The following is a 12,960-nucleotide window of genomic DNA, read 5'->3' on the forward strand; positions in this document are numbered from 1 at the left end:
TTCTCCAAACCTAGATCTTCTATGATTTTCAGGGTTCTTATTACAATTCAGTTATTCTTCGTGATTAATATTTAATTACATATTTTGCTTATGAATTTCATGTTTTAAATGATATTCCCTAAGTATACTAGTATTGATTCATCACGTTCAGTTATCATGGTATCATGCATTATCTTATATACAGAGTGTATTCAAAATATTGACCACATACTTTCGACATATGTTGTTTGACGATATAGATTTTGAGTATACAGAGTATATTCAAAACATTCGGACAACGATTATTACAATATCCGATCAGCACAATAGTATTGTATAATTATGTTTCTTCAGTGTATCAGAATGTATATATATTGCCCATTGTCATTGTCAATAATATATATGAGGCATCATAGAAGTTTCACACTTTTTTTTTGTTCGTGTTATTCGTCTTCTTAATAATATTTTAGTATATATTATTACACATTCTTTATACAAGTTTATACAGAACTATACATCAATATACATGTACAACACATGCGAAGTTTAAACTGAAATTGAATTTTATTTTTATTTTTTTCTCGAACAATTAATGTTTAAATAGGTACTTTTTATTGATTTTTTTTGTCAAATCATGAATTTATGATAAAAAAAAATTTAAATTTTGATTTCAGTATTTATAGTTTTGAGACGATGAAATCACGATTTTTAGTGCCATTATTATGTATGAATACACGTTTTTTGTAGTTGTAGAAATATATTAGAGCTTGACAAAATAGATTGAAATTTTCCTTGATTTTGAAGTTTAAATTTCTCAAAGCCAAGATCCACGTGATTTTGACGACAAATGGTTTCTTCTATAATAATTTTAAGTGTTGCTTTAATTAATTTTCATTGTAGTTCAATATATCACTTAACGATTGATTCGAATTTCGAACTTGACATCTAACCTAGGACTTGGCCTTGACTCTTAATAAAAAAATTTGGCTCCAAACCCCGATTGGAAACCTCGCCTCAACACCTAACTCGAGACTTGACCCCAATACCCGATGCGAGATCCGGTCTTGTATCCTAACCAAACTCGAAACCTTACCCAACACCTAACTCGAGACCCGACACCAATATCCGATCCAAAATTAATTTGATCTCAAATCCTAACCCGATATTCGACACCCAAACAAAAATTCGACACATATTTGACTTATGACGCGGGAGTTGGGTTTTGAATTGAGAATAAGATTTATTCCCAAATTAATATCAAGAATCAGTACTTGAGACTTGAGTTAAGGATGAAAGTTGAGGTAAGATTTTTTCCGGATGTAAAGTATCTTTGCTTAAATATGAGAAACATAAGCTGATTTGAAAAATATTTAAGTCAATCAAATATGAAAAAAAAAAACACTTTTCATACCAAACACACTTTTTGGTCACTCTTTTCGAGTTGAACTATTATGTCATTCATTCGGTGTTCGATTAAATCCGAATTCACATCGAAAAGTTCTAGTTGAGGGCAAAACGTTTCCTAATAAATCTGACTCCATATCCAAGAGTCCTTGAACGTGAAACCTATTGATTAAAGATGAAAGAATACTTACCACTTCACCATAGTCCTTATTGATAGTCTTACCTTCATTTAAATTAATTATTTTGATTTATAAAATTTACAAATTGAATAAAATCACATAAAGTTAGATTTTTCGATTTCAACTTTAGTCGATTTATTTGATTTTTATTTTATTTTTTGTTTTTTTTAAATAACTATATGGTGTTTGAGAATATATTTTCACTTACACATGTGATAAGCTAAATCTTAAAAATATTAAATGGATAGAAATTTTTGAAAAGAGATAAAATTCATACGAGTACAAAAATATTTTTTTCTTGAAATCTCACCATTTAGTGTGTTAAAATTAATAAGATCAAAGATTAAAATCAAAGTGAATGCAAGATAAAATATTTACAAATAAATTGTTAATTTTGAATTTGAAAAACTATAACAATATGATTGTAACTTTTCATCTTAGGAGAATCAAAATCAAATGTTTGTAAAATTTTACAAGTCCAAAATTAAAATAATATATATAAACATAGAAAATTATAAACTAACTAAAAATATATTTAGAAATAATATTTTTATCCATAAATACAATAAAATTATATATTTATATTTTGTCGGTTTGGGTTGAGTTTGATTTGACTTTTTTCTTTAAATATTAAACCAAACTAATTAGAGTGGTCGGTTTTTTTTCTCCAACACCAAACCAAACCACAAATACATTGTTTTATCGATTTGACTTGTACATCCCTAAATTGTAAACAATACATGTTTAAATTGAGAAAATAATTCGTTTTCTTCTATTTTATTTATGCAACAATATTTAACTTGAAATAAAATTATATTTAATAAAAAACTTTTGACACATATCAAAAACTAGTGTTACAATTTGTGGGTGGTATTCAAATTTCAAAGTGTGGAGCTAATATGTACCTTATGTGATCAATTGAATACAAAATTTGAATTGGAAACTCTCTATTTTTATTTTAAGAAATTAATTGAATATGGTTAAGTTATTAATTTATAATCTCAACCCAATAAACTTTTATTTTAAATTAATCAATGCCCTTAAAATAATTTCTACTTTTATTATCAAGTCTCATATCAGTCTCCTATAATATTTTAAACTTAGAATCATTAAGGATATAGAATATCTATAATTATATGTCAGACACAATTCACTTCTCCCCTCCCTCTCTCAAATTCGTTCACCAAATATACACATACATATTTATTCTAGTTACATATATATAATTATTTGACAAATATACAAATACAATTCACCTCTCTCCTTCCTCTCCCAATCTCGCTCGCCTTTCTTCTTTCTCTAAAATATAGCTACAAATCGTAATTAACACACTATAACTATAGTGTCTAATTAATACCCCATTATTATTTGCAAGTCAAAACGACTATAAAGAATGAAAACGACTACAACATGAATGAAACTACCAAAAGTGGAAGAATGACTTTTCAATATCACTACAAGAAAAGGTGAAATTGGGAATGGTTGCTAATTCTATCATTGTTTACTCGTGGATTTGGTTGTGTGTTTACATCAAAGTTTTTTTTCCACATAAAGTAGTATAACCATATTTCCCATAAAATCAATTTTCCAGTTATATTATATTATATATTTTATACAACATCGGTTTGCTATAACAAGCAAAAGATATTGAAACAAGGTTTACCAATTCAATCAAAAAATGCTTTGGAAATGAATTAACAGAAAGCCAGAGAAGTCAAAATAATACAGATGAAGATGCAAGAATTTAATTGAATCTCCTGTATAGTAACAAGTATCTGGGAAGATATTAGATAAGCTAATCTCTTCTTATAAGCTAAAAGAAAATAGTTAAACAGTACACCACATGAAGAATAGATCTTTCCTAAATCACTAGGACAATTAACATTCACAAGCCCTTTCTCTTGTATAATCAAGAAAGTAATCTACATCTCTTGCTCTGATGAATAATGTAAAATAAACCAAAAAAATTTAAATATACCGAATCTCGTTTCCTTGTTCAAACTTTTTTAACTCAGGTAGAACAGCAGCCTCTCTTCACATTATCAGAGGTGTCATTAACATTGATGGTTGTACCCTGACCAGGAAGAGTAGTGGTTGTGGCTGCTGCTTGTGCAGCCAGCGCCTTCTTGCTTATGATATGGTATATCTCGGTTAGTATAGTCTGAAAAGCCTTATCTACGTTGACTGCTTCCAATGCCGATGTCTCAAGAAATGACAGTCCTTCCTTCTCAGCTAAATTTTGACCATCCTGCTCAGAGACTGCTCGAAGGTGGTTAAGGTCGGACTTGTTTCCAGCCATCATAATGACAATGTTAGAATCTGCATGGTCTCTCAATTCTCGGAGCCACCTTTGAACATTGTCGAATGTTTGTCCCTTTGTTATGTCATAAACAAGGAGTGCACCAACTGCTCCTCTGTAATAAGCACTGGTAATGGCTCGGTACCGTTCTTGGCCTGCAGTGTCCCATATTTGGGCCTTGACTGTCTTTCCCTCAACCTGTATCATGAAGTAGATAGCCCATGAGTGTTGATATCAGTACAATAAATTCCATTTCAGCCACGTTTACCCGCCAAAGAAAAAGCAAATTTATCAAATGGAATTGGATATTGTGGCTAGCAGAAAGCAAACACCTGGTTCACCCAAGCTTAAAGAGTTTTAAAAGTTGAGAATTTCAGAGCATTTGGTTTTCCTCAAAGGACATAAGCACCATTAAAATACTCAAATTCAAATTACAGATAGACAACCAGTCCTGCCATCCAATAATTTCATTTCAACAGAACAAAAAAAACGTAGAAGCATCAGATTGAGCCAACATATAACAATTAAAAGCGGAAATTCCAGGTCATAAGAAGACCAACAACTACATTCTTAGTATAGTCCCATAAGTGGGGTATGGGGAGGAAAGTATACACAGACCTTACCCCTACCTTGGCAGGTAGAGAGAAACTGTTTCGGATAAACCCTCGGCTCAAGGAAAGCAAAAACACAACATTTATGGAGATATAAGACGTAAAAACAGCAGGATAGTAAGAAAACCGAGGCATACAATAAGCGGATCAACATTTTTTCTTAAAAGCACATTAGTGGAAGTACAGATAGATCAAAACTCAAAAAAATTCATTGCTAACATTACACATGACAATCATTGAACTACTTCATTCCAAACAAGAATATATATACAGAATGTTGCAGCTGCATGACTGCATCTATGTGCTAGTATCTTGTTCATACTTGAAAATACAACTAAATATTGTAGGCTACTGAAAAGAGGAAGAAACAGATTTCATGAGTTCACAGTACCTGATGTTTATGCTATAATATATTGATTTGTCCTTAGAACTTAAAAATAAAAAATGGTCATTTAGCCAGAATTGTATCAGACCAGAGGAAGAAAAGGGCAATCATCAACTGATCCACCTAAATTTTAGTCATCCATTTAACCGGCAACTCGAATACCGGAGATGCTAAAAATACACCGGCTTTACCACTCCACCAATCTCTACACTATTCTCATCAATAATCACAAAAAATTCAACAAAATCACATAAAATAATCAACATTCCACTAGGCTATAGATGATAGTATGATTCCCTCCATCTCCATTTTTTTTACACTTTTGTAGAGTCAATTTGACTATATATGGAGGAAAAACAAGCGAAATTTATTCTTTTAAATAAAAAATCAGATTTATCCTAAAATAGAAACTACATGAAACAATTCCCCTCATATAAAAAATGATACAGATTACATTCCTAAAATATTGTTAATAATCTTTACTTTAGTTTAAATCTCGAGATATGAAAAGTGTCAAGCAGTTCACAACAGGAGTATCAATTTTCATGGAATGTTAATAGCAATCTGAACTTTCAACTTGTTACTGACTGTTCGATTCCCTACCCCCAATTTTCAGGAGTAAAAATTTTCGGTATGAACTTATACAACACCACTACTACATTAAGAGCTCAAACAATACCAAATTTCAAATTAAACTTAGAACAAAGTGATATCAGTACTAACCTGAAGAGTTCTAGTGGCGAACTCAACTCCAATAGTAGATTTTGACTCCAAACAGAACTCATTTCGCGTAAACCTAGACAGAATGTTCGATTTTCCAACTCCAGAATCACCAATCAACACGATCTTAAACAAGTAATCGTACTCATGATCCACTCTATTCCCCATAACTTCAATTCTCTGTATTAAAACCTACAAAAAATCAAAAAACAGATAAACATCATCTAGATCTGCAACACTCCAATCAAATCAAACACAAACAAACCCTAGAAATGGAAAATACAAATAAAAAATACTCTCCAAGAGCGGATGTACGGGTTCATTTGAATACACTGATTTAAACATAAATTCACAATAAATAGCAGTTACAAACTCTTTAACTTCAAAAATTATAACGAGTTCAATGCTAAAAACTTTAAAAATTGAACTTATAAAGTTAAAATCCTGGATCCGCCACGGTATATATATACAAAAACAATTCATACGCATACATACAAAAATAGATTGATGCTCAAATTAGTACAAAATGGGTTACCTGGGAGGTGAGAGAAAGCTTTAGAAAGAGAAACAATGGAGTTTCGAAATGTTGGAGAAGAGTTTTTTCTATATAAGATTTTTGGTGTGAAAGTGCGGCAAATGGTAAGCTACGTGGAGTATCTCCATTTTAAAAATACACCAATTCCTACCTATTTTTTCACCTACTCTACTCGTCTCCTAGATTATATTTTTTTTAATCGTATACTAGTTAATTAATTAATATTATTTTTAATTTATTTTAAATATATTATGTGACTTACTTTTAATTATAATTATGTGGTTAAATTTTTAAATTGAACAACTTTTATATATATCAGATATAAAAATTTATATTGATAAGTTTGTATAATTGCGTTTTACGACAAATTTAATGTTTGTTATGAAGCTTTTAATTTGTATAATTCGCTATAAACATTGAATTTTATATAAATTGTTTAGTTTTGTATAGATTCATTTATATCTTGTAATTTGTATTTATATAATTATAAGTGTATATCACGAAAATATATGTATTTGTATTTGTATATACATTTTTCTTTCGCTTTATACAAACACATATTATATCAAAATATAAAAAATAGCTAATTGTACACTGAAAATGGCTAATTGTATGGCGAATCATATGGCAAAAAAAAGGAAACGTTTGCTACGAATTTACAATTAAAATAAACTATGACTGTAACAATTAATTTATATTAATAGTTTGATATTTTATACAATTTTTCCTTTTAAATTTTATATAATTTATACATTTGAACAATTCAAAATTTGTATAACTTTGGTAAATAACAAAATTATACAAATGCAAGTGTAAATTATACAAATTCACGAATTATACAAACGAGACATCTAAAATTATAACTACTATCCGTAAATATACAAACTATAAATATATAGCATAATTTAAATTTATTACACTGATTATTTGCGAAAGTTTCACCCAAAAATAAGCTCCTATCTTATCGTAATTTACGAAATTGAAACTTTGAAAATTTAATCAAGAGCATTTAGTTATATATATTTTTATTGTGAAGTTTGTAAAAAGTACTCTATTTTTTATTTTTTATGATATTTTAAAATTAAAATTGTGTTTAATCATGAATTATTTTTCGAATTCCAAAGCTAAATTTTCAAGAATTTATGTTCAAACGTGTTTGAGAAGTTCAACTCTGATAAAAAGGAAAAAACATTTATGGTGAAATTTTGTGCCTAAAATTCCAAAAACAGCCAATGTTTGAAATATATTTGCGGAAATATTTTTAAAATTTTATGGCCTAAACACATATTTAAAGATAAAAATTTAAGATGATATTATGTAAACATATCATTTAATTCATCATGCCCTCTCTATCTTTACGTATAGGTTATACATAATTAAATATTAAAAATTATATGAAATTAAAAATAAAAATTCCTATACTTAATAATCTGTTTATATTATGCTTACATAGAAAAAACATATATATTTATAAAATAAACAAATAAAAATGAACAGAACCGATGGAAAAAGTTATTTCTATGAGTTGACAAAATAGTGGTAAGAGGAGAATAAGAAAGTGTGTGGAAGGTCGGTTGGCACTGACATCGTCAGGCTGGCAAAGAGCTGACAACATGTAGAAAGGGGAATGTTTAGTGCCTGTCATGTATTTTTGTGAGTAAGAACATGGGTTTCTTATATGTGCTTAAAATGCCAATTTATTTAATCAATGTCTTCATCAATACAAGCATATGTGATTGTATAAGTTGTGGTCATTCTAGATGACAAAATGTCAATATTGTTTAAATCAGAGATTTCTGATTAAAGAAGGTACGAAAGTCGTTTTTGTTAGGGAACGTTTTATTCTTAATATGAAATTTTTCAGTACAAATTTAAATTTAGTTGAACTTTAATGTGGATATCGAATATTGAATATAAAATTAATAAAAAAGCGAAGAAGCAATTGTTTGGGTGGGGCGAGCGGATCTCGGGTAGGTGTGGGGTAAGTTATGCGGGGTGGAGCGGATTTAAGGTTCTGCGGGCGGATGTGATGCGAAGCAGGTTGAGGTGAGCTTTTTTAACACTAATGCGGGTGGGTATATGTGATTTAATGTGGATTTAAATTTATTTTTAATTTTAACTTTTTTAAATGTTATAAAAATAATAAAACATAGTTTATTAAGATAATTTCTCTAAAGTTACTAAAATATTCAAGATAATAAATAAAAATAATTTAATTTCTTATATGTTTTTAAATTTACAAATAAAATTTTAAGTCACAATACAACTTAATAAAATAATAAATTTTCTTTTATGTATTTTATTTTCGGGTTTGGGGGGTGGGGAGTTGAATTAAAATTTTTATGAATACACTCCACATTATCCCATTGTCATCCCTAGTTTGGGTACCAATAGTTTGTAAAATATGATTGTATGAAACGAAGTAAAAGATTATTTTGGTTCAAGTAAAAGAATAGTCATGAAAAATCATCTAAAACAAGTAAAGGAGAGTGTGTGTATGATTCTATTAGAAATCTCACTATCGAAAAATAAAAATTTAGAACATTCGTTGTAAATTTGTAGCTAGATTACTTAGTTGATGAAAGTCATCCATTTTGATTTTTATTTTATACTGATAATATTTTATCAATGATCGTACAATGTAGAATCTTGTTCGACTATTTCACGTGTCTATTTTTTATATATTAAATCTTCTATTTAAATTTTGGACTCCGCCATCAATACGGTTAGAGTTAGCATGTGGACAATTCCATGGAAAATTCTTAATTATGTAAATAACATTCATAGCATTGTTGCAGAACATGGTTTTAGTATCAATCATTGCTTTAGAGAGTTCAATCAATTTGCAGACAAGCTGGCTAATTTAAGCCACACTTTTGATAATTCAAATTTTCAACTCTTTTGCTAGCCTCTCAAGGAACATTGAGCAGCTTTATTAATAGGAGAGAATATATAATTAGATATACTCTATTGGTAATACATATTATAATTATTTATAATTTTTAAAATATTATATATTTTATCATTAATTAAAATTGAGAAAGATACACCTAGTTATAAATATATATATATATATATATATATATATATATATATACACTATCAAACATATTAAAATGGAAGAGAGGCGGGTGAGATGGGAAATGAGATAGTCATTTATAAAGTTATAGGAAGTAAGACCAGGGATATATATTAGGGGCTTCATGGGTTCACGTGAACTCAAGCCCTTCTCTAGTCCATTATAGTGTTGTCATATTTTGTAAAAATAATTAAGTATAGATGTGTTGAACTCATGTTCAAAGTATCATATAATACGATGACGATAGAGTCCATTTCTCTAAGTGATGTTAGAAATTTGAATTCTCTTATCTTATTTGTTTTATTTCAAAAATTGAGTAACACCTTGTTAAGACGTGATTATCAGTGATATTTTTGAATTTCCTTAATTTTTTAAAATTTTCAAGTGTGTTACATTGAAAATTTATTTAAAAAATAGCATTGTTAACTTTTTAGAAAATTAAATCATATATTTATATTAAAACTTAAAGATACAGTACTATATATTTTCGACCTATAATTTTAAAATTTTAATGAATTCAGTTTTAAGAATCTAAAAATATGAGCTTATAAATTTATACTTAAATTTATTTTTTCGTAATAAAATACTCATTATCTCAAAATCCTAAAAACGTCTCCAAATATCATTTCATGACAATCATTCACCCATAATCATCCATATCACTAACATCTCTTTATCATGGGTTTCTTTAGTATATTAATGCAAGTTCCCAATATATTTTATATTAAATTAATATTCTAATTATGCACATAGATTAGTGAACATCGAAAGGTATCTTATTTCAAACAATGAGGTAGACTAATTATTATATTATTTATTTATATATAATGAGTGACGAGAGTTACAATTATTTAGTAGACAATACCAAAAATAATTTTATTTGCTAGTAATTTTAGTTAGATACTTATCATTTCGATTGAGCAATTAAATAATAAATCATTTTTATTAGCTAAAGTTGACTCAATTTTTTTAAAAAATTTATGCGTCTTCTCAAGCATTTTCATGAATAAATTCACAAATTAAAACATATCATTTTCTTTAATTACACGCATTAATTTTGATAAATTATAAAAAAAAATTAGGCTTGTTCTAATTAAGAATTATATTATTTAATTAAAAGAGGCTAGCTAATATAAATACTTATTCTACACTATAAACACACATGATAATACGCGCAAAATCCCCTTTTCCTTTTCAAAAGTTATATTTAATATGATTAATAAAAATATTTTATTACGTGTTCAGTTAGAATATATTGTAATTTGAATATTTTTAAATGAAATTTATCAAAAAAATTTAAGCGGATATCAATGTATTCCACTAACTAATATTCCCTTTCCCCCCTTTTAGTTGTCATAATTTTATTTTCAGAGTAAAGAATAAGAAATTTAACTAGTATCTTCAATGTATTTTTCATCATATTGATATATAAAAAAATTATAATTTATAATATTTTTCGTATAATATTTAAACATCTAAATATTTAATCAAATTATTAAATTATTCAATCTAATTCTAATTTTAAAATTAATCAAATTAATTTTTAAACAACATAACAACTAAACGAGACAACAAGAGTATTAAATAAGTAAAATACTTGTTTATTATAGAACCAAGCAATTGGGTGGATTGGTAATGATGTGAAGATGATGGAGTTTTAGTGGTGATTATGCAATCATAGCATGCATACCTTTTTCTTTCTTTTTGTGTCAACTTCATAATTTGCTATTCATTAACCACTAATTAAACTTTAACATTATAATTCACCTGTCATGTTTTGATGACTGGGTCAAAATGTCTCAAATCCTGATTGTTTCGTAAAGAATTATTTAATTTGACTTAACACGAAGTTTAAGAGTATAAAAAGGATTTTTATATTTTATGGTCCTAAATTAAAGTTAGGTTAAATGTATAAAATTGACCTTTGATTTAGTGGCCTTAAACATGCCACGTGAAAAGCTGATTTTAAAATATTACTAAAAAAAGAAAGAGATTATTCTTTTTTAAACAGATTAAAAAGAAAATGAAGTTATTCTATTTTAAACGGAGAGAGTAATTTATATTGAATGATATTGATATAAATTTTGTTTGAAGATATAATATAAAAATCTCAAGTTGTTTATTTTACAAGCAATTTTTTTTTTATAATTTATGAAAATTATTAAAGCTTTTCAAACTTTTATACAATCTTACTAGTATATTTCATAAATAAAGTACTAAAATTTTAAACTGCCACACTATTAAATCGTATATCTCCATTTTTTTTATGAATAAATTTTTGTAATTATGAATGATCTCTTCACATCGATCACAAAGCTCTATTTTACAAAGTTGAAAAATAATAGATTTTTTTTTTTTACAAAATCTAAACATACGAGTCAAGTTTTAATTTTTATTCAAAAATGAAATCACAACTTTTATATGAAAGGACAGAAATCTGTTTATGAAAAAACATATGGATTTTTTTCACCATTTCTCTTTTATTAAGTTCACATTTTTATCTAATCCAACATCGTTGGACTTGAAAATTAATCATCTTCAAATGTCAAAAAGTATCAGATGCCCAACACAAACATCGTCATTTTGAATTTTTTTTTGAAGTAATTCTTGATGGGAAAAGTACATCGGGTAGATTTATCGAAGAAAATTGAAGCGTAGATTATGTGTTAATTATGTTCTTTTGCTATAAAATTTGGGTCCCTATATATTATACCGATGACAATTACAATCATCATAAAATATTTTTGATATATTTGGAAATTTAATAATTTTTGAACCAGTTGTTAATTAGATTGTGTATCTTAAGTGTTTCTGATTTATACATATAATCAAGATACGAATATATTATGAATTTGTCATAGTTGGGATAATAACTTGATAATAATAAAAATATAACTCATAAGAATACCAATAATGTAAAATAGGGTGCATTAATAATGCTTGCATTATTAATATTTGTATTAGTTATGCAAACATTATTTCTTTATACATTGTTTGATTTGATGTATTAGAAATAACAAATCTTGTATAATTTCTATTTGAAAAAAACACCCTCCACACTTTATTTATTTGTACACTTTTTTGCAAGTTGCAACAAAGTCATTTGCTAAAACATCATTAGCTCCTCTTCTTCATCTTCTTCTTTTTCTTTTTTTTCAAAAATAATATTAAATAGTTATGCTATTTGAGTCAAAATATTTTTGTGAAAAGTTGGAAAATATTTTTTTAATTAAATTTATCGCCACAATAGTAATTTTTCTTATAAAATTATGTTGAAATTAGATTATTATTTTTTTACAAAAAATATATTTAAGAAGCCATAAAGTCTATTAAAACACCAACAAATTAAAAGACATAGAAAAATAAATGAAAATAAAAACACATGACAACAAAGAAAATTAAAAGAAAAGAATGTTTGGAAATGTTTCAAAAGGGCTTTGAGGGTATTTTTGTAATTATTTAATCTAATGCAAGTTTTAAATATAATGCATTGGATAATATTTTTTTAAAAAAAATTGTTTTAAAAAATACCCACCACAAATATGGTGGAAAGGATATAGAAAAAGTTTTTAAGGCCAATTGTGTCTTTTATAATATTAATGCATGCATTAGAACCCATTGCATTACTAATGCATAGAAATAGATGGTATTACTAATACACTCTTTAATACACAATAGAGTGTATTACTAATACAAGCATTAGTGATGCATAGGTTAGAAAAGTGTACCAAAGAAGGTACTACTAATACATCAAGCTAATGCATGCATT

The 12,960-nt window shown here is 27.2% G+C and overlaps 1 protein-coding gene across 1 annotated transcript; it reads right to left on the reverse strand.

The window, feature by feature from the left end:
• Positions 1–3,285: 3,285 nt before the first annotated feature.
• On the reverse strand, positions 3,286–6,256 carry LOC101260347 (ras-related protein Rab2BV). The gene is made up of 3 exons (XM_069298950.1): positions 6,114–6,256; positions 5,581–5,771; positions 3,286–4,059 (listed from the first exon to the last, which is right to left on the reverse strand). Exons 2-3 carry the CDS (start codon positions 5,743–5,745, stop codon positions 3,574–3,576), a joined length of 651 nt encoding a protein of 216 aa, XP_069155051.1. The 5' UTR covers positions 5,746–5,771; positions 6,114–6,256; the 3' UTR covers positions 3,286–3,573.
• Between the last annotated feature and the right edge of the window lie 6,704 nt (positions 6,257–12,960).

Source organism: Solanum lycopersicum, chromosome 6 (genome assembly GCF_036512215.1).
Source record: "Solanum lycopersicum chromosome 6, SLM_r2.1".
Taxonomy (NCBI): domain Eukaryota; kingdom Viridiplantae; phylum Streptophyta; class Magnoliopsida; order Solanales; family Solanaceae; genus Solanum; species Solanum lycopersicum.